General features: G+C 47.7%; 1 protein-coding gene across 3 annotated transcripts in view; it reads left to right on the plus strand.

The window, feature by feature from the left end:
* ZNF831 (zinc finger protein 831) overlaps positions 1-12510 on the plus strand; it is a 110466-nt gene extending 97956 nt beyond the window's left edge. For all 3 annotated transcript variants that reach the window (XM_086702603.1, XM_086702602.1, XM_086702604.1), the window contains exons 5-6: positions 6458-6606; positions 7334-12510. In XM_086702603.1, coding sequence (XP_086558729.1) covers positions 6458-6606; positions 7334-8164 — 980 coding nt within the window. In that variant the 3' untranslated portion in view covers positions 8165-12510. The remainder of the gene's footprint in view (positions 1-6457; positions 6607-7333) is intronic.
* Positions 12511-23352: the final 10842 nt, after the last annotated feature.

Here is a 23352-nt window from a genome sequence, read left to right on the forward strand (position 1 = left end):
TAGAGACACTGTGATTACAGGTAGTTTCTGAAGTAAAAGCTTTACCTAATTACACACACATAAAAGGTACAATTTCTAACCAGCGTGTGGAGAGGCTGAACAGATCCCGGAATAAAGGTAGCTGTTGCCTGTGTTCACTCGGGCTCTCGGCAGTAGTTTCCCTCGGTGGGTTCACCACGGGGCCTCGGCAGCTAACCTCTCCCCCTCCCGTCCTCACCCGGGTCCCCCTCCGAACGTGTCAGGAAGACACGGTAGGGCTGGGGAGGAGTCTCTCCAGGGCCCTTCTCCCCATGCCTTCGCTCTCCTCTGACAGGAGCTAATGACTTCTCTACATCTTTTCCCATTAGAATTAACAGAGAAGTATTAATTCTTTCCCGAAAGCTATTAGTTAGGTCTTAGCGCTCCGAAATCGCTGAAATAGAAGAGTGTCTCCTTCATTCTAAGGCGTAAATCTGGAGAAGAAAAGAGAGGATGCTGCGGGTGTATCTGGCGAATGTCCTAGAGAAGAGACCTGCGTAGATAATTCTCATTTAGCCACAAGAAGATTCTGGAATAATGACACATGAAGTAGATTGGCGAGGGGCGGCCTTGGCATTTGTAACATTTCCAGTGGTGCTTCTTTCGTAGTCTTCTTTTCTCCTTATGTGATTTCATAATCCTGCTTTTGCCGGGCATCTTAAAGTCACGCTCTTACCTGGACACCACAGAACTTTTAACTGAAAGCAAGATTTTGAACCTCACTTTGCACTAAACACAGTTTTAGTCTATTTCCCACAATTTCTGCGTGGGAAGGACTGTCGCCCTGATTGCCTTTCATCAAAGAAATAGAAAAGAGATGAAAACCACGAAGAAAAGTGGTTTCTGAAATAAAAGATGTGTTTGTGATTACTTAGAGGCAGACTTTGAACAGATTGCGTTAGGATGGCCCAGAGATACCAAGGTTCTACTTGATGAAGATGTTTCTGTGGTTCTCCCTCACGCCACCCCCCTGCCTGTGGAACTGAGGTCTCGGGCTGCCGCCTGCTGCCCACGGGCTCATGATCATTTTCTGATTGGAATCGACGTCCTCCAGGCTCTGTCTGAGAGGAAGAAGTCCTGTCTTCCATCATCCTCGGCAAGATCTTTTCTCTTCTCTTTCCCATGGAAACCAAAATTGTAGTAGGATGGACGGAAGCGGGTGAATTTGCTTGCAAAAAAATTTTAGTGCAGTGTGCGGCATGAAATACTTAGAAGATAGTGGCCGAATAATTACATGAGTGAATGATTGTGGCTTTGTAGAGAGAAAACCAGCCTCGGCAGGTGCATTGTCGGAACAGTCTTACAGTGTGTGTGGTTCTGGTCTTCTCCGTAGTCTGGCTAGGGTCAGGGCTCCGTTTTCACCACCTCATGGCTCCTTCCACTTTTCCCTTCGTAGCGTTGACTGTATTTTCTTGGTGCATTTTCTGTGTCATTATTTGCTGGCCGAATTGCTCCCCCATTAGACTGTAATTTCCAGAGGTGTCCGCCTCGTTTGCCACTGAATTAATTGCCTGTGTTTGGCACAGTTCTTGGCACAGAGTACTGGCTGTACTCAGGACTCCGTAAACATGGGCTCACTGACTCTTTAGGCTTAAAATTATGGGCTCATAAATGGGCTTGACAAATACAGACTCCAGAAAAGTGGGCTCGACAAATATTTGAATAAATGAGCAAGTATCTGCCCATTTGGTGATAGCTTTTAGAGTTCTGCCCAGCTTTTCTCCAGTAACTGCAAATTTTAATTGCTAACGCATTGTGCGTCCTTCAGTGGCAGGTACGCTTCTAGACAGTTCAATCTCAGATCAGGTAATAGTCTAGGAGATCAATTCTGTGTTCTTGATTATGCATCTAGCTTGCTTAGAAGGCCAACATGATAGACTCATTTTCAGCCCTTCCTTATGTACAATTCCAGAGCCTGTGGACTCCAAATTAATGGAGTTTTTGGTGTATTGGGGGAACCGAAGGAGATGCATCAAAGTACTTCCACTTTCAGATAATGATATTTAAGTCATACGTCTATTGGCATTTTTTTAATAAAGCCCAGGAACTGAGACAGTGGGAAGAGGGTTGGCACTAAAGAGGTCTACGCTTCTGTTGTGAGTTTCATCCGGCTGCTTCACTCCATTTTCTTCCTAATTATTTTACAGTTTCTGGTAGCCTTTTCAAGATGGCTAAATTTAAATTTGCTACAACGTTTTTAAGCAGTCTCTTCCTCTCACCGCGGCTTGGCAATTATTTCTGAGGGAAATTATTAAAAGCACAGCCTTTAATCAAGGGGGAGAACAGAACGGCACACAGAGCTTGGATGAGAGGTGGTTTCTTCAGGAGATCCACGTGATCGTGCAAGAGCGGTCGGGTTTCTGAAGATTGCATTAAGACGGAGGAGTCCATCATTTCGGAAGATGGAGGAAGTGATTCACAGAGTGACGCTGTGCCCTCAACAGGATTACATTCTGTGCTTTAACATTTGGCCAGGGCGCTACTTAACTTTTTGGAAAGGGCCATGCATTTAAAAGCAAGTTAGCCTCCTTCTTCAATAATCCAAATTAGTTTAACACACTTCAGTGACATTATTTGGGCATTTTTCACAATTATTAAAGATAACCGACTTTTCTCTGTAGACTGTAGGTCAAAAGCAAATTAAATCAATGGATTTTCTTCCTTCGCTTTCTCGGATGAGTCAGAAAGCATTGGTCGAACGCGCACACGGCCTTTCCGCTAAGCTTCAGAACCCACACAACCTGCTGAGAAGACATTTGGCCAATCTGATTATTTTCTCTATACTAATTGGTTTTCCTTCTTCATTGAATTGAATGAATTGCCTCGTTGTTTTGTCACTGTGGGGACACAGCTTAATCCACTTACGGTGGGGCGCTTATGCTTTGGTAAAGTACAGGGCTAGAGAAACGTTTATCATCGTTATTATCCTTCGGTGATTCTTCTTGGGGGAGAATGAAAATCTAGCTTGAATCCATCCATTTTCTCCGCTTCAGTTTCCACTGCTTTGGCTAGCCATCTCTTCTGGCAGCTGGATTACCCCAGCAAGCTCTACCGTCCGCACGGTAGCCATGTTGGTTTCTTCACGGCGAACGTGGAATAACATCTAAACCCCTCCCCGCGGCTGCCTGCACCCCACGAGACCTGAGCCCCGGGTGGCTTCCCCACCCTCATTTTGCCTCCTGCCCCCTGCCCACCACCCTTCCTCCAGGGTGCCCTCCCACTGGTTCCTTAATCCCTTGGGCTTCTTTCCACCTTCATCGGTTCCTTCCTCACCCCACATGGCCTCCGAGGGCTGGTTCTTTCTTGTCCCCAAGGTTTCATTTCGGATGTCGCTTTTTCAGAGAGGCCTTCCTCAGTTATGTGGAACAGTCACCCGCCTACCACTCTCTGTGGTATGCCGCCATTGTCTGCGACTCTCCGTTAAGACCCCCGTTTACTGTGACTCTCTGGAACGTGCTTACCTCCCCTGTTTGCTGCCAGTCACTGTCATAGCCACCTGGTTGTATTTACTGTCTGTGACATCCCCACCCTGTGTTCATTTCTTTCATGACCCCCCGGCACAACTGTGAATTACCAGTTGACTTGTCGTTTCTCTTCCCCGTTGGAGCAGAGGCTGTTGGGGGCCAGGGCGCCTTGGCCTTGCTCTCCGGTGCTTCGGGGTTGAGCAGCGTGGTGCCCGCTTCATCGAATGGGCACAAGACGTATTTGTTGAGCAAACGAATGGAATACCAAAAGCCTGGTTCTGTGTCGATGCACAGGTGCTCACGTGAAAATTGTATTACAGGAAAAATTACTGCTTCCTTTCCCAAGCCGCTGTACTTTTCTATAGATTTTCCAAGTTGATTTGCTCAGGATTAAGGCACTTGATAATCTAGTGACCTACCCCTCGAGATAGAAGAGGTAGGTCTGTACTTTCTAGGCAGGAGCTTGGAGGACTCCCTGCATAGAAGCCAACCTGAGAATTCGGAAGACCCGGAGAATTCCTTTAGGGTTTCCCGCTCGAATGCGGCAAACCAGATGACCCTGCAGGGCGGCCCCAGCTGACAAATTGCACATGTAAAGAGCTCCCAGTCAGTTGTCGAGCGCCTGTTTTCTGAACGTGGACAGATATTAAGGTTGCTGGATACCTCAGGAAAGTCTTTCATGTGAAAGAGAAAGAAGAAAACAAATGAGAACAAAAGGAACTCGGAAGAGAGAGAGAGTCTGTATGGAGAGGCGAACTTCGGCATTAACAGCAGGGACAGCAAGTCGTCATTAATTTTGCCAGTGATACAACGGAAGACCCTGGAGCCCTGAAGTGATAACAGGGCTCTCTACAGAAGGGAGTCATAATGGGCTCTTAGAAATTAAATCTACAGAAGGGAGTCATGATGGGCTCTTAGAAATTAAAAAAACATGATAGAAATAGAAGATTATGAGTTGGAATAGAAAGTTGAAGGAATTCTCCCAAAAGTAAAATAAAAAGACAGCTAGGAAAGAGAGAGAAGAGAAGAGAAAGGAGGGTTAGACAAGGAAACCCAATAACTCACCAAGAACAGTTCTAGAAACAGAGAAAAGATGAAACAGAAGGAGAATAAATATCAAAGAAATAGCAATGCATTTTCCCCAAACCGAAGGACAGGATTCAGAATGAAAGGTCACGCTGAATGCCCAAACAATGAATGAAAATAGAGCCAGTCCCATAGAGACACTGAACAAAGAAGAGTCTAGGAGTTTCCAGAGAGACGAAAAACAAAAAGGTTTTGCCCAAAGGATCATGAATCATAAATCAGGTTGGCTCCAGACTTCTTAACAACTAGAATTCAGTGGAGCCGTGTCTTGGGTTCTGAAAGATAATGAATTCTAATTCAAAATGCTGTATCCAAACAAGTGGCAGATTAAAGTCTAAACAATTTTATTTCACGCACCCTTTCTCCTGAAGATGCAGGGAGGGTTGCATTAGGAAAGCAAGGAAAAAGAAGTGTGGGGCCCCAGGAACCAAGGAGGTGAGGAGAATTGCCACAGTGGCATGAAAGGGGGTCCTGGGGCATAGCCACACATTGGGCCCGGGGAGCAGCAGTCCCCTGTAGGCATTTCAGAGGATTTCCAGAGAGATCTTTCCAGGGAAAGGAAATGAAACCCGTAGACAATTGAGAAGGAGGTAGGAGGAAGGTTTTAGTACTGGGTCTACAGAAAACTAAGCACAATTTAAAAAACAAGGTAATTATTAACTCCAGGGAAAACCATGTTGGCCAGCAAGGCGTTGTCATCACAGTACATGACGTGGCTCGGCAGTGAGAGACATGGTCCCGAGCATGTGAACACCGAATATTCTCCTAAACGAAACTATGACGTCATAGTTATGTAACTGTTGAGACGGGGTGGCAAGTGTGCCTACGCGGCGGGGCATGAAGGTTCTGGACCGAGGGGGTTGGAGGAAGGGATCGACGCTCCTGTCCCCCTGGGAGAAATCACAGACTGTCCTCCAAACTGGAAAAGAGAAATCAAGTAGTGCTATGAAGCATGTTGTTAAAAGCGAGGGAGATAAATATCAGAAGAATGCAAAGTGGGAAAAGGTGAGTGGGTGGGCAAGCGTCGCTATTTTTCTTAGTAAGTTGACAGATTCAACTTTTTGAAACTCTGTGCCTATGTAACTTTAATAAAATGGAAGCAAATTTGAAAGTGAATCGGATGTTTGTCTCTGGTGGCCCAGCCATTCTGGAATTTTTTCTGATCTCATCTCATGTTGTAAGCCATCCTGCCTGTGATTCTGTGGTCCTTTTGACCCGTATCCCAGGCCACCATGGCAGACAGAGGAGAGAGTAAGGGTGAGGCCCTTACAAGGGAGCTGCTGTTTTGCAGATGTTATCAAGGCCCCATCTTTGTGCCCCTTTCCCCACCCAGATCACAGCAATAACCATCTCACAACAACAGCAGCACCAAAACCGACCTTGCTTCCTGCTGCCCAGTGCTCGGATGGACACAGAACCTCATACACCACATAGATGGAGATTTCTACCCTTGACCCCGGATGCATGGCCAGAGACTTCAAGCCAGTCTGAAGTGAGCCTGAACAAACGTGGCCAGGAAGATGGCTCTGATAGAAGAAAGCCATGTGAAATATATATATGTATATATGTGTGTATATACACATATATACACACACGTATATGTATATACACACATATATACGTATACATATACATATATATATATATATATATATATATATATATATATATATATATATATAGTTTGGGGATTTTTCTGCCTTGGGAGTTGGTTTTGCCATTGCTTAGACCTTCTATTTGTGTGAAGTGCCTCAAGGTCAGCGTTCCCGCACACATTGTGGGAGACAAGGGTTGACGAGCTCATCGGAGTGGGTGATGAAGGCAGAGTCCTGGGGAATCACCATTTGCTGATGTTTTCCGGTGTGTATAAACGTACCTCCCCATTTTAGGTCTAAATCTGCGAGGGGAGCCATCTCGCACCGCCTCAGAATCGCCTGTTTGTTGTGGGCATGGAGAGGAGGAGGAGGATGTCTCCAGACCAGCTTCCGGAAGCTTCTCTCCCAACACCAGTTCAAGGGCCGGCAGTGAAATGGACCAGGTAACCGTGAAGGGGGGAGCCGTGGTTCTGAGCTGACTCTGTCCGTCGGTCGTGTCGATGAATGGCTCTCCTTTCCTGGTTGCTGGCGTCCCGTGTGGCAGAGCTCGCTTCCCTGCCCGGCACACAAAGTCTGGCAGGTACACAAACACCTCCAGACACCAGGCACTGAAAGAACGGGGCGATCACTAGAAATCCTAAATATGCTTTTGAATTTGTACTTGAAGAGGGTAGAGAAGCTGTCGCGCTGTGGGCATCTCCGTGACGTGACGTCACCGCCAGGCAAGGTTGGGAGGGCCGTGGGCTGCAAAGCACAAAGATGCTAATCCAGACCACACTTCTAGAAATGCTCCTGTGGAAAAACCTAAGTACAGGGTGCTATGAAATAGCACATCTACCTCACGAGCAGTGGTAGCTTAAAATTGGATGCGCAGGACTGGAGAGGGACTGGAGCGATGTGGTTTTTCACAAAGTCAGATAACACACAGCAATTTCAGAGACTTGTTTTGTGTCAACGGAGTTTTACTCGAGTTACTGCACCAATTAGTTATTAATGGGAACTGATTGAGGACATCCTATTGAAGTTCACGCTCAGTAAAGAATCATTAGGAACTCAGGACCTAGTTTCATTGAGGACCACGTTTCTGACCACAAGCTTTTGTTTTTGTTTGTACCAATTAACCACCGCCTCCCCCCCCCCCCATTTGTTTTCCTTTGCACTTTTCTGCAGATTTCGGCAGCTCCCAGTGGGCGTGGTGACCGCTGCACGCAGAACACTGCCTCCGGGTCGGGACCGTCTGAGCGCTCTGACTCCTGCGTGGCCATGGCTACTGATAGCCTTCTGTCTCAAGGCAGAGGTCCTGGCGTGGGAACGCTGGAGACACGCCCTCCGCCCACCCGGGAGCAAGTCTCGGTGGATCTGAAACCGTCCATTTTCTCAGATACTCAAGAGCCTTCTTCCCTTGGGTCCAGAGGGACCCCTCTCCGCCAGGATGTTGCTCCCTGTGTGGCTGCCATCTGTGCTCTGGGGGAGAGAGTAGGTCACACAACCCTGGGACTTCACAGCGCGGAGCCACAGGACCACAGAGCGGCAGGGGAGGCTCTGACGCAAAGTTCCCCAGCTAGAAAGGCTATCGCCGCAGCCGTGTCGCCATCAGTCTTGCCAGGGAAACCTTCATGTGGGCAAAGAAGGTCAGGTTTGCTTCTGTTGGGGTCAACTGGAAAGACTCATCTGGAAATGCCAGCACCAGGTTCAGCTAGTTCATACCAAGAGGAAGGAGAACACAAGACATTTTTTCCCACTGGGGGACAGTATGGGGGTGGGGAAATGGTGGTCCCCTGCCCTCCTTTAGGAAATGAGAGTGGCAAATGTCAAGTCTCTGGATTAACTTCCCTAAAGGATTGTGTGGTTCCTTCTAAGCCAGGGCAGCCCAGAGAATCCCCTGAAGCCCCTTCGAAAACTGTCAAGAGGAGGGGCCTGGAAGGACTCAGGAAGCAGACACGAGTGGAGGTCAGCGACACCAGCAGTGATGATGAGGACCGGTTAGTGATAGAGATGTGAGGCTTCTGATGTCTGCAGTCAGAGACCGCATGCTGTCGGGCTGGCAGGAAGGCTGAACTCTATTTCGCCAAGCACCTCCATGTTAGGAGAGCCATTGGGGGATCTTTGCAAGACATCCCCAGCCGGCTCCAGCTTCCCTTCCCCAGATCCCCTGGCGGTATACCAGGCGCCAGGCAGGGCAGGGGTCGCAATGGAGCAGAGCCTAAGAACGCCTGGCGCACGGTGACCGTGCTGGACTCCCAGCCGCGTCCTCTGCATCGGCCCCCGCTGCCTCTTCCAGTCACGTGGCATTAACCAGGAGAGCCACAGTCACAGTCGACTCGTTTAAGTGAACGTATAAGTGAACCCATAGAGTCGAGTCGGCCGACTTCCTCCATCAGTAAGCTGAGGGTTTGCTTCAAAGGTGGTAAGCATGCTTGGGTCACTGGGGTAGCTTGGCAGAGGAGGTGGGGTATGACGTGGGCATCAAGATACTTCTGTTCACTCTAGAAACGAAATCGAGATGCATTAAAAAACTGAAGTTTGGCTAGAGTAACTTGCGTCCTTAGTGGAAGTTGTAAATATCCTTCAAAATGCCTATGATCTGGTGAAATGCCGATTGTCCTTACATGTCACCCAAGTGGTCAGTGCTTACCTACGATCCTACAGCAAAAGCATGTCGTGCTTTCGGGCCCGGTGCCTTTTGTGCTGAGGCCTCCGAAACCCTCGGTGTTTTTAGCTCTTGCAAAGGAACGCCGTGTTAAAAGTTGATAGAACAGTCTCTGGAATGAGTCATTTTTTGAGGGGGAAAAATTCACTTATTTTTCTCTGATTCTCTCTGTCATATTGTGCTCTGAGCAATTTCAATTAGAGGGGTACATTTTAGTAATCTGTACAGCTTAAATTGATGCCTGCTCATCGTGACGGGAGCCTTTTAGATTTCCTCCAGAAGCTTCAAGGATACAAAACTAATTGGAGTTTTGACGCTGTTTTACATCTCAGTAATTTTATTTTGGGGGCTTGGTGTTACTTTGCTGTCAAATTAAATCAGCCTCTGTATTGTGCAAGTCAGAACAGTACAGATAAAATTCCCCAGTATTCCAAGCCAGCGCACCCCTGTGCAGAACAGAAGAGCTGATCTACGTCAGCCAACTCAGTGAGCAAAGCCTCGGATTTACTGTGTTTTACTGTGTTCCTCTCCTTCTCCTTAAAGAGGAGAGGAAAAACTTAACCGAGATTTATACTGCTGCATTTCGATAACATTTTATACTTTCTTTTCGTGTGATTTTGTACCATTTGAAACGCACAGCCGAGCTCTTTTGGCTTAGCTGCGCTGTGACGATGTTTGTATGACATCCCGTATCCAAAGCGGCAGCACACAGGCGCGAACGCGCTTTAACGCGTCCTTTCCTGGGCCCGAGGGTGGTCGTTTCAAGGACCATCATGTGACTTTTCCAAATTTAGGGTTATTCATAGAAAACTTCAAGGCAGGACCAGCTTCCCCTGGTGGCTTAGCACGTGTCTGTGGTCATTTCAGGTGCGCTCATAAATATCCGAGTGATTTCAAGCCCAGCCAGGAAAAACATAAGAAGGGAGATGAAAGGATGCCAGGCATTCATTTTGTGTACTATTTGTTTCTTCGTCTTGTACTTTTTAAGCCAAACAAAAGTGATGTGGTGATTATCTACCCTCTGAATGACCCGTGCTCCTGTAATGAGAGAGGAGGTCTAGGAGAGTGGTCTGAGTATTGGAGGGAGAGAGAGTGAGGGCCTGACCTTGTCCTCAGTGAGCTGGGAAATCTTGGGTAAGACACGTGCCCTCTCTGTGCCTCAGTTTCTCCAGCTGAGAATGAGAGTTAGACCAGACGAACTGGATGCATCTCCAGCTTATGTGATCTCCTTGTGAGATGAGCTCTCTCTCCTTTACCTCTGGGGGTTCGGGGGCTCAGAGGTGGCCCCCATGGGGAGGGGTCCCACACACAAGACATTTGGGTGGAGACCGGGGAGAACCGAAGCATGAACACCTTCTGCCAAGTGTTGCCCTAAAGAACGTGAGCTCAGAGAAGCTCCATATGATTTTTTTCCCCCAGAGTTCCAGATTTTGGGGGTGCAGTCATTCAGTGTACAAGTCTGGCTGATAATTCAAAGATTAGAAGCAAAACCAGAACACTGCTATGTGAGGGGAAGACAACGTGTCTAGAGGCTGACCTGAGTACTTTGTCTGGGGAGGCACTGATCAGGGGAAGAAAACCATCTTCCAGATCCTTCTTTCCTGGTAGCTGCTAAGCTATCCGCAGGATCGCTGTTCTAACTCAGTAAAGTCACAGCTCCAAATAACACTGACCTCCAGATGGTGACGGAAGCCCTGTCCTTCTAAGAGCCACCATTGCTGGCTGCCACATCCCACCCTAGATCAAATATGGCGGAACACTGGTTCCATCTCTCTGCCTCCTCGTGTCTCTTCCCAAGGTGAGCCGGTTGCCAAACCATCCTGTCAGCTGGTCATTTAGCTGGCAGGTGGCAGTGTTTCCAAGTGCGCCTTACTTTGTGTTAGCATGAATTTGTGAAAAGCTACATTCCGGTGGATCAAAAAACAACAACAACAAAGTATTTTGAATGACTCTAGCGGAATTGGCTATTGGAAATCATCCTAAAACACAATTTTTTTAAAATAAAGAATCCCTTTATAAAGCCCTAATAATCTCTGCTTTTATAAGTCTTAGCTTTCCTATGGGGTTTTCATAAAGAGAAATGCAACACCAGGGCTACCTTTTGGGGATAACATCAGCGATCTGTATCGCTGCTTTGGGTTATTGAAAATAAAATTTCAATGTTATTAATTGATAACTGCTGCAGTTTTTACTCTTCAAGTGCATCCTGTGTAAAACAGATTGACTTTAAAACAAGGCAAACTAGAGTTTACAGATCAGGGATTCATTCCTGTCTCTCCCCAGGGCTGTTACTTTTATTGTACCTTTGGGTCAGGGTCTTAAGTCAATTGGTGCTCAGCTTCTTCCACAGAGAATAACTCTAGGGACTCTGGCATAGACTAAAGTCAAGTGCACTTTGAACTCCTTGCTGTTCTCTCAGGGCAAGGTATCCAAGTGCCATGACCCGTGATGCTCAAGACTCACCACCAGGTTTACCTCTGCAGCTTCACCTACACCGGCCAGACATCCCTTGTTAAAGATGCGTGGAGGAAAGAGGCTTCACCCCCCCATACACACACCCCCCCCCCTTGGCAGCCGGTACTGTTAAGTGACTCTTAAAGTCACCTGGTGTTTAACAGGCAACCCAGATGCTCCTTGTTGTAAGGCACGATGGAGGACGACTCATGCCTCCTGTCATTCATAACCTTCGAGATTCTGGATGAAGCTAATATCCCTTTGACTCAACAACCCAGGAGAACCTATGGTTCATTTGCCAAGGGATTAAAAAAAAGATGGCGGACGGGTGCCTTTAGATTCTCATCAAACCCTGCCAATAGCATGATGGGTCACTGAGGGCGAGTTACACTTCCCCTTCCTAAAATCCCTCCTTTAAGGCTCAGTTGAGAAGAGTAGCCTTGCCAGAAAGCATTGCGACCACAGTTCTTGGCATGAAAGATGAACGACTTAGAGCCTTATGCCAAAAAGAATTTCCTTGCATTTACATTCATTACTTAGAATGATCACATTATTCATTTTTTTCCCCGGCATAGAAATTTGCATCTTGCACAAAATCTGCCTGGTGCAGCAGATTTTCATAGTTATGGAAACTGTCATCATTATTGGAATGTGCTGCTGCTCAACTCTCCAGACATAATTTAATATGGTGAGGAGAAAACGGTCTGCCTGGCTCTGTGGCGGTCACATTGCTGCAGCCGCAGCAAACAGAACTGGTGTTTTTTCCTCACTTCAGTTGGGATTCCCATGGTTCTTGTGAGGGAGCCTCTTTGGCTTTTGAAACACTACGTTTCTTGATATTTAAGCACAAATTTCCTGCCTTTATCTTTCAGAATTCATTAAATGCAGGTGTCAGGACCCAGAAAATCTCGTGTGCTAGATTTGCACCTGTACAGTTCTCTTCTCCCATGCTTTGTACTTCTGTGGGCATATGTATAATTTGATCTGAAGAAGCCTAGGAACATTTGAGTGTAGCGCTTCACCACTGGAAGAAAAGGAGCCAGGAAAAATAGTCTCTGTCACTTGGAGCCCTAGAGGATGACTCAGAATCTTCTACATGCAATCAGTTGTTCAGAAGTTGCTACTCTTTTGACTGTTCGTAATCAGGAAAGCTATTGGCTTCTTGGTTGGTTGTTGAAATTTATCTTCTTCTTTATATGGTTAAATTATTTTGTTTTGATAAAAATAAAATTGAAAAGAAGAACGTCTCGTGTGATTTGTTAACATTTTAACCCAAACGACACAGGCAGTATCCTGTATGAATTCGATATCTGATTATTCCCAAGTAGTTACCCAGACATCCTGTCCGCCATATTGGTATCCCATTCCACTCAACAAAAGGATTAGGTGACGGCGAATCACCATATTTTCTTGTGCTGTTTCCTTTTCCCACGTGGCTCATTTGTCGTAGTCTGCCATATTTTAGACTTCTTAACTTAAAAATGTGTTTTTAAATTCTTAAATGTAGCTAAGTTTTGAAGCCACATGAGGGCACTATCCACAGTGCAATAATCCAGAACTTTTCCCCTTAGAATTGATGTCTCTTGGATATTTAATGGTATTCATTAACACAGAAAACATTCATAAGTCAAAACAGTACCTCCTTATGAAGATAGCTTATGTGTTCTTCACAGGAGTAAGTAGACTTATTTTACATACCAACACAGTCCTAGTCTTCCACATCTATGCCTCTTGAAGGCTCTTGAAGGCACTTGAAGTCCACGGAGACACAGGGATTGGGAGAAAAAGTAGGGAAGGAAAAATAGAAGGCACAGATACACTTATTGATGGATCTGAGGAGCTTTTATTCTAACTCCTCCGACTCTAACAGTAATAAATTAGCCCATTATTTCCCACCTTCAGTCATTTGAGAACCATTTAATGCTTTTTGCCATATGTGTCCACATGTGGGTATATTATTTACTTGATACTTTTGTTTAAATCATCTGTCTTTTTTGTCCCATGCCTTTATTATTAAAATTTTTTTTATAGAAATGTAGTTGACATGCAACGTGGTGTTAGTTTTAGGTGTACAACATAGAGATTCAACAGTTTTAAACACTTCTCAGTGTTCAGTCAGTCACCATCTGTCACCATACAACTTTATAATAATCCTGTGGACTGTATTCCCGATGCCGTACTTTTCACGTCGGTGACCTATTTTCGAACTGGAAGTTTGTACCTCTTAATCCCCTTCTTTCTTCCACCCCCCTACCCACTTCTCCTTTGGCAACCACCAGTTTGTTTTCTGTATTTAAGAGTGTCAGTTTATTTTTGTTTTTTAGATTCCATATGTAAGTGAAGTCATAAGGTATTTGTCTGTGTCTGACTTATTTCACTTAGCATAATGCCCTCTGGGGTCATCCATGTTACTGCAAATGGCAAGATCTCATTCTTTTTTATGGCCGAGTAATATTCCCTTGTGTATATACCACACCTTCTTTGTCACCTCTGTCTTAAAGAAGGGATCACTGCCCTAAATAATAATATGCGTGAAATCTCAGCCTGAATTTGATAGTGTTGTATATTTTCTGATCTGCATTAAACTAAACTCTTAAAAATTGTTCCTCCACGTGACATACTATCTTCATACCAGCAGTGGTATCTCCCTCACCCTGGGGGAAGTATTGAGCGAATCTGAAAGGCACATGCATCGTTCGTTACTTTTGTTATTCTAGTTCCTCTTAAGCACAACTCTTTCCCCATTTTTTTTTCTCCGAGCCCATAGAACTGAGGCCACAAGTAGCGTTGTAGGTTAATCATGTAAGTTTCTTCAGTCAAACGTTACAGGTAAGTAACTACCATTCCAAGTGAAGGGATTAGCCCACGTTTCAGTCTCAAAGGAAGAGTCCCGTGATATCTTGTGGTATAAACACATTTTTGTTGTGGTGGTTGGTCGGTCGGTCGATTGGTTGGTTGGTGAGTACCAAATGGTACACGGGAAAGCACAGTTAGGGACTCATGCTGAGCCGCAAGGACTAATCCGTTCCTCTCAAGGACCTGCTTCCATACTTTTGGATTTGAAGCAGATGAATTTGGCTGCTCCAACAATCAAGGAGAGCAGCTTTCCCGTCTCCTGCTTGGTGGCAGCCTGTTGATGTTTGGGCTTTGAACGCAGAAGGACTGGCTCTGTGGCGTCTCGGACCTTTGTCTCCAGCTGTGACGGACATCTGCTTTTAGTCTCCCTCCCAGAGGCAAATTCAACACCCTTTATGGTTGAGCATTTGGCGATTTCTGCCCCGAAGTAAGTGAATTGTTTTTCTGCATGAATGCATGAGTGAATGGATTCCTATAAGAAATTGGTGGCTTTGTACATGTGGCCTCTGGGACAGAGTGGCCCAATCCTGTCTCTGGCCACAGTGGAGATCTAGTTGTCCTGTGTGTACGTAGTGTGAAATAGGGTATATAATTCAGCAAAAATGAGGCCTCTCGACACCATTACAAATGAAAGGCTGGCTATTCAGGCTTGTTTTTTCTATAGGCTAGAGTTCCAGTCAGACACGTTTGTGCTCTGAGGGTTGCTCCCCTTATGGCTCCCATGCCCCCCACTCACGTAGAGGTCATTTGTTGGGGACCTGCTCAAAAAGTTGTCTTCTTGTTCGAGAACTGAGTAGAGTGGGGCCAGTGAGCTAGGAAACGAGATAACCACATATACAGCCCAGGAGGGATCGCCTTGGAGCAGGGCCCATGGTGACTTCATGTTGGCGTTCTCCGTAGCTGGAACAGTGCATGGCTCATAGCGGGTATTGGTGCACATTTGTTAAGTCAGTGGATGAAGTGGCCCACTGCTGGTCAAGGAGAGGAAAGAAAGTTTATTTTTAATTTTTTTTTTTAATGTTTGTTTATTTTTGAGAGAGACAGGGACAGAGCTTGAGCGGGGGAGGGGCAGAGAGAGAGAGGGAGACAGAATCCGAAGCAGGCTCCAGGCTCCGAGCCGACAGCACGGAGCCCGACGCGGGGTTTGAACCCACGGACGGTGAGATCGTGACCTGAGCTGAAGTCGGACGCCCGACCGACGGAGCCCCCCAGGCGCCCCGAAAGAAAGATTCTAAGATGAGTGATTTGGCCCCACCCCTTGCCTTGTTATCAGAGATGAACGAGAGCATATGGAGAACTTTCTGTCCCCCCATTTCAGAATTTAGCAACGCTTTCCCATTACCTGCTCCATCCTCTTTGTTCACCCAACATTTATTGAGTGCTTAAGTACGTGGTAGGCATATGAGGATATAGGACTGAAAAATACAGGCCGAATCCATGGAGCTTTTGTTTGGGCGGAGGGAATGTCGATGGATGAACCAACCAGACAGACAAGTAGGTAAACAGTGTAATATCAGGTGGTGCTGAGGGCTGAGAAAACCGAAGGGGGGCGTGAGAAAGTATCTTGCCCTAATTCAAACCATTTCATGCAAACGTACGTTTTTCTTCTGCCGTCCTCAGCAAAGCGAGAGGAGTCCTATGCAGTAAGATGTGCCCTGCTTCATGGCAGCCACCTTCGTTCTCACGTGAAGCAGAGTGTTGCTGAGTGAGCTCATGCGTTTCATGCTTACACGTTCCCTCACTTTCTTGATAGCTTCAGTTGGTGTAGTTGGTGGACCCCCCGGCGGAACGTGGCAACTTGGGTCTGCTACGCGGACCCGCTGATTTGCAGGTGCCCCAGCACTTCTGGATGGAGGCTTCTCGGATCCCATAGTAGCAGGTGGGCACTGTTTTAGACCCAGTTTCCTTGACACAAGCCATCAAACATTTGAGGCTTGGGGATCTCAGTCCTGGGTTCTTTTTCTCAGGAAAGGTGAAGAGATCACCCTTAAAGGCAGCGGTTCTCAAAAGAGGGTGGCTGGACAAAGGGAGGGGAACATCGGACAAGGTCTGAGCCAGTCTTGATTTCACAACTTGGGGTGAGGGGTGCTTCTGGCCTCCGTAGGCAGAGGCCGGGAATGCTCTTCAACACCCTGCAGTGCACAGGCCGGCCCCACAGAACGGCATCCGGTCCACCAAGCCACGAGCACTGAGGCTGAGAGTCTGGGGCTCAGGCGGTGAGGCTACGTAGTCCGTAAGAGGCCCGAGAACAGTTTGGTTCTCGTGCTGGTCAGACTGGACCCGAAGCAGAGTGCAGGCTCCGTGTTCCAGGCGCAGGCCGGCACCCCTTCCACAGCATCACGTCTGCACCTTCAGGGGCACACGAGGACACGCTTCCAGAGTCCGCGCACAGTAGGCCGTCTGCCGGCTATGGTCGGGTTTATCGCAAACCTCATCTGCTCTTTCTACTCTTTATTCCACCTTGAGGAAAAAGAACCAGGACACGGGAAGGTCGATCCACACGAACAGATGTTTGAGTATGGAGTAGACATTCAAAAAATATTTCTAGAGCAAAAGCTCGGATGTTGCGGGGAGGACGAATGCAGCCCAAACTCTAGAACAGTCCCCTTGGACCTCCGGAGCCAAAAGGAAAGTAAGAGATAGGTGCTGATCTAGGCACCGGGAAGCTTTCAGATTTGACTAAGATGAGCAGGTTTGTCGGTGCGTGCTTTCTTTTTTTTAGGGGAACTGAGAACCGGAGGATTTTGTCCTGGCTTGAGTCAGAGTTAGCCGTGACTAACACCTGGGCTTCGGCTCTGACGTCCAACATTCTTGCCGTGACGTGATCACATTCTGCCTCTGAAAATTTTCCATTATGTTCTACCGTCCTTACTAAAAAGCACAAAGAAAGAACAATACATTTTCTAAAGATCCTCTGCATCAGGGTTTGAAACTATTGACGAATTTCTGGTTAGCTGGAAATAACTCAGAAAATTAAATTATCCAGACTATCCCATTCCCCAAATATTCCAGTTAATTAAGGTTTGATTGTGTTTGTTTTGCAAAAAGAAAACTTCTCTCCTAAGACATTTAGACTCAAAGAGATGTGAGCGGAGCCTATGTGGTCTCATAATTTATGCACTTGAGTTGCTGTTCCGTGGGCAATCTGGCAGGGATCACAAGCGTAGACAAAGAAGATGTTAACAGCGAGAAAGACATCACCAGAAAGCCTCTGGAAGACAAACACTTCACATCTTCAATTATAAGACAACCTGATGCAGAGAGAGAATAAATTAATTTAAAAACCTCCTGCACAAAGAAAATAATGGAAAAATACATCATAAGTCGTTATCCCTTTTGTGCTAAAAACAAGTGATTTGGAGGAGATAACTGCATGGGGCTGAGCGTGTGAGTCTTATTATCTTTTTCTGGTTTTTAAATTCTTAGGGGAGAAGCAGAGAACAAGGAAAAAAGGAGGTTTCATTGTTTCAACAAACATTTCTTGGGTTTTTGGTATGTTGCCAGGTACCTGGCTACACTTTCTGGGACTTTTTCTACTTTTAAAATAACTTTCAGTCATGGCAAAGAAACTTCTAGATGCCTCACTGCTGATTCCAGTGGTGGTTCCGGTAAGGCCATTTCTTCTAAGGTTTTTGCCGAGACTTATGGTTTGGCTTCGAGGCACAGCTGGGGAATATCACCCGGCATTTTCCCCACCGGAACTTGAGTTTTAGGGGTTGGGGCATCCTAGGCTTTGGAGAGCACCCGTTTGCAAGGAGAGGTTTAGGAGGGTTTCACGTCGGTTTTCCTGGAAGCAGGCTCTGAAACAGAGTTCAGTGTTGGAGGTCGGTTTGGGAGGGCCCTTGGGATGAGCGACACCTGTGCAAAGGAGTGTGGGGAAGCAGAAGGGGCGGAGGGAGGGGCTGAGCTCTGATACAAAGAGAGCCTTGGCCAGCCGGTGGGGTGCGCTGGAGAAGGGTGTGCCCCTGGGAGAGGTGGCTCTCTGTAGCCAAGGCAGTCCTTGGAGGGACCAACAGCTACAGTCTCTGCCTGCAGACAGCCCTCCCAGCAGCTGGGCGGTATCCTTCATGAGGGGGGCTAGGAAGCACGTCACAGTGTCAACTCCAGTGAGGCTCCACTACTGTCCTCCCTCCTTCCTTCCCTCCCTCCTTTCCTCCCTTCCTTACTACCCAGCAAATACGTACGGAACAACTGCCATCTGCCCAGCACAGCCTGGTAGAGAAGATGTCATTAGACAAAATATTACCCATTATTTATTTACAACTGGACAAACGCTAACAAGGGACCATGCCAGGTGAGAAAAGAGAGAAGAATCTGGGGGAACCAAAAGAATCAGGGAGACTTTGGGCTGAACCCAGAAGGCTGACCTGGGATGAGGAGAACGGTGCTCCCGGGGGAGGAGGCTCTGAGCTGGAGACTAGGAGGAGAGGTGAGGCCCGTGGGCCACAGGGAAGCAGGAATGAAACTGTGGGGTGAGGGCTGGATCTGGAGGATTCCATGGGCAGAGTGAAGCAGTGTGCTTTGATCCGAAACAGCATGACCTGAAAATCCATGCCATGCTTGCGGATGTAGGAGGGTTCTTCTGGGACTGGAAAACTAGAAGTTGGTTTAATGTTTGTTTATTTCGAGTGAGAGAGAGTCAAGAGTATGAGCGGGGGAGGGGCAGAGGGCGAGGGAGACGGAATCCGAAGCAGGCTCCAGGCTCCCAGCTGTCAGCACAGAGCCCGACGCGGGGCTCAAACTCAGAAACCACGAGACCATGACCTGAGCTGAAGTCTGACGCTTAACCGACTGAGCCACCCAGGCGCCCCTAGAAATTGATTTAAAATGTAAATGGCAATCCTGCTCCGAAAGTTTGTATTGTTTTTGAGAATGCGAGGTACCCAAGATTGAATTGGCTTCTTTCAGTGTGGCCTAAGGGGGACCGGGCAGGACTGCCCAAAGTTGCAGACAGACCGATTTAGGTTTTTGTCATCCCACTGAACCTGGCCATTGTCATTTTCCCAGCAGCCCATCTACATGGGATAACCTAGGCTGTAAAATGAAATACTTAAAGGGTCAATCAACCACAGGACTTGAGAACCACTGTCCATAAACTTTCTAGCAAAGGAGTGGATACCTTGACCCGCCTTGCAAGTTGGCCATTCATCTGGTTGGAAAGATGAGAGAAAAAGGTGGCTCTGACATCCAGAAGATTCCAAATGTCTGCTGTCTGGTGTCATGTCTTGTGGAGTGTTACCTGTGTAGGAACAGAGTCTAGATCAATTGGAATCCGATAAGATTCCAGAAGGGACTTACATTTGGAGTCTCTCTCCCCTTCCCTCTCTCCCCATCCTTCTCTCCCTCCCTCCCTCCCTCTCTCTCTCTCTCCCCTTCCCTCTCTCCCCATCCTTCTCTCTCTCCCCCTCCTTCTCTCTTTCTCCCTCCCTCTCTCCCTCTGTCTCTCCCTCCCTCCCTCTCTCCCTCTCTCTCTCCCTCCCTCATTCCATCTTCACTGAGAATTGTGGAGAAGCATTTGAAAAACAAGCCTATTTTGGGCTTGAGGAGGAACAGTCTGTGAGGGTTTGTGGTCTTTCTCAGGCTTCTCCCACCTGCGTCGGCCGCTTTATTCCTTCTACAGGCTGAGTTCTTATTTAACACAGGTTTTAAAGTTTGGAAAGCTTAACCTTTTTAATTAGGAGCTGAGCTCTCCCCCCACAGAGATCATCCAATTAAAAAACCAATTCCTGGGTCAGTGTAGATGAGTCGTCGGCACTCACAAAGATGGTCCACATCTGCCAAGGGGCACATCGGATATGGGGGAAGCACTTCAGAATGTGTCATCTTCTGAGTGTCAGAAGGTGACACGCCAGGGATGGGAGCCTGGGAACAGAAGGTGCGTATTGGTGTTTAATCAAGGAAACTGTTGAGAATGAAGAACATTGAAGTTCTTAAACCACTGGTGGCTTCCAGGTGGCACGGGCCCCCTGGGTAGGGCTGGTTGTCCCCGCTGTCCGTGTCCCCGCCCTGACCTGTGCCCATGACCCAAAGCGAAACGCTTCCCAGCAGGGGAGTTACAGAGGATCACAGGCTCCTCACGCTGCGACAGGTCAGTCTGCACCAGTGGCAGAGACAGTAAAGCTGCAGTCCCGTCCCGGGGGACACGTCTGCCACAAGACGTGAATGAGGCTGGGGAAGGACCAGCCCTCTGGCAGGAGAAGCCCGCAGACACGGGGACATGCAAAGGACAGCGCGCAACCCAGGATCAGAGCCTCATTGTGCAGATTTCATCACTATTTCATCTGGGGGAGAAAGAACCTATAGGAGGAAGGATGGGGGGGGGGAAGCCCCACAGATTGTACTTTGATTTTATAACCAGATTGTTGGAAATTACTGACAGATTGAATAAAATAATATGCTTCGGAGCCGCAGAGAACTTAGAGGTGGAAATCTAATTGACTTCCACCCTGAACCTAGGGGCTGGGGGCTGGGGGAGCTATATTATTAATCACCACTGTGGTCACTGCTCGGTGGGTTCCTGCACTGCAGGAGGAAATGTAGCTTTCAATTACATACATATGAATTTCAAATGACTGCCTGGTGTACCAGAGGGACGAATTCGTGTGGATGGGGAGCTGCAAGCCATGTGCAGACGCACTTGAGAAGAACCACACCACCCCGTAAAACGATGCAATTAGGGTGTTGGGGGTGAGCACCCTGGGGCTATAGAGCCCGGGTCTGCAAGGGCCCCACCTCGTCAGCTCTCTGTCGAAGCACGCGTTCTCTTCCTTCCTGCAGAGCCCTTGCAGTGGCCCTGGCCTCAATAGATTTCAGATCTGCCTTGAATATGAAATACCTCTGGATGCATTCAGCCATTTCTACCCTGAAAGTCAGCGAGACAAAAGGCAGATGGTGTTCGACTTCAAATGATTATTTCAGGAGTTCGCTGCTGTCGAGATAAAATGAGGGACACGCAGGAAGGCTTTTCGGAATCGATACGAGTTCTTCAGCTTCCAGTTTTCCTCCGGTATTCAAACAAAAGCCAAGGTTTTTGTGGTGGAGTTGATTGTTAGTATGGATGCTGGTTTCCTTGAACAAGAAAGTCCTTTCCTCCCATGGAGAACAGACCCCCCCAACATTCGCCTGCACTTGTGCGGGACGTTGGAGACGCAGAGATCAAGACAGGCTCGATCCTGCTCTGGGGAAGTGTGCTTTAGCCCTCCTACACGGCTGGCATGTGGTGGGCTCAAAGCAAGATGTGTTCCATTATGCTGTGTAAGCCAGGAGGCTCGCTCACGGATTCATTCATCCGCTCTGCCTTTCCAGGGTGCCCACTCCGTGCAGAGCCACTGTCGACTAGTCGCTAAATAACACCGAAAATTGCATGAGAATGTGCTCACCATCTGGCCAAACATGCAGGCTTTGGGCTCAGACAAACCTGGTCTGGAGTCTGCCTTTGCTCTGAACCTCTGTCTGGCTTGGAGTCTCCCCCCGTGCCTCAGTCTCCCCTACTATAAAACGGGGACAGTAAGAAACACCATTTAGACTGGTTACGTTAGCCGAGCGCCTCGCGGGTGTTTGCAGTGCTGGTCTCAGGACTCCTCGACAGCCTTAACAATGACGGAGAACCTCAAGAGCTTTTGTTACAAGATCCCTTTTACACAGTACCAATCAGTATTTGTTGTATGATAAGTTAACAGTGGACACATGAAGAATTATTTATTAACTCGTTTTAAAACAGCAATGATAGGGGCGCCTGGGTGGCGCAGTCGGTTAAGTGTCCGACTTCAGCCAGGTCACGATCTCGCGGTCCGTGAGTTCGAGCCCCGCGTCGGGCTCTGGGCTGATGGCTCAGAGCCTGGAGCCTGTTTCCGATTCTGTGTCTCCCTCTCTCTCTGCCCCTCGCCCGTTCATGCTCTGTCTCTCTCTGTCCCAAAAATAAATAAACGTTGAAAAAAAAAATTAAAAAAAAAAAATAAAACAGCAATGATAAAACCCATCATGCAGTTTGTAATGGAGACCAGTGATATTTTTCGGAGTATTTAGGGAAAAGGGGTGCATTGTTTTGTATTTTTGTGCATCTCTCTTTTTAATGTGTATTTATTTATTTTGAGAGAGCGAGCATGATCAGGGGAGGGGCAGAGAGAGAGAGAGAGAGAGAGAGAATCTCAAGCAGGCTTCACGCTCAGTGCAGAGCCCACATGGGGCTCGGTCCCATGACCGTGAGATCATGACCCGAGCTGGAATCAAGAGCCACACGGGCTCTTGTGACTCAACCGACTGAGCCACCCGGGCACCCCTTGCACATCTCTGTTAACGTCTGTTGCAATATCACACCACACATAATCTGCAGAGAACTCCCCTGTGTGGGCCCAACAGAATGTGAGTTGTGTTGTCAAAATAGGGTCCAACCCCTTGAAAGGGTCTGGGGGCCCCCCAAACCACACCATGAGCACCACTGTGGAAAGTCCTTTGATTTTCACTGCAGCCCTCTAGGGCAAGGACGATTTTCATTCCCATTTTGCAGGTGAGGAAACTGAGGCACAGGAAGGTCAAGGGACTTGAAAGGTCAAGGCCACACAATTAGAGCAGCACAGCTGGCATTTCCATACACCCAGCTGTCTGCCCCCAGGGACCTTCCACTACCACTCCTCGGGCAGAGCACCCATAGCAGTGCCTCACACAGGGTCCTCCACGTAAACGGGAGCACTTGGACAGCCCTGAAGCAGCATGGTGGCCTTCTGTTGTGCAGATGACCCCACCCCTTCCCCCAAGGGCGCAGGGAGATGGGCAGAGGGAGGCCACTGGAACCCAGATGCGAGGCTTTGGGGAATAGTAAGATTCTGACCATCCCTGAAACACCCGAATCCTTTCTAGAACATCTCTAGCGGCCAGAAGTTGCTCCCAGAGGAAGAGTCTGTCTGCTCACGGGGAAAGCTTTGAAAATACACAGCCACGGAGCAGTTCCCTCCCACCGTCCGTGGCTTACCTGGTGGTGGTGCCGACCCACCACACACATTTGTGGAGGACAAACGAGGCAGGTACGTTTACGGGCAGGGACAGAAAACATCACATCAGCTCAGCTCTCTTGCGCTTTGACCAAAAAGCGTGGGTCGTTGATCAAAGGGCTGGCAGCCGGAGGATGCTCTGAGGCCAGGCACATGGAGAGGAATGTTTTTCATCCCCTTCTTTACTTTTTCTTTAAATCCACAGACCATTTATTCTTTTTGGCTCGAAATACCCCAAAGAT

Source organism: Puma concolor, chromosome A3 (assembly GCF_028749965.1).
Source record: "Puma concolor isolate L17-30 chromosome A3, mPumCon1.1.hap2, whole genome shotgun sequence".
Taxonomy (NCBI): domain Eukaryota; kingdom Metazoa; phylum Chordata; class Mammalia; order Carnivora; family Felidae; genus Puma; species Puma concolor.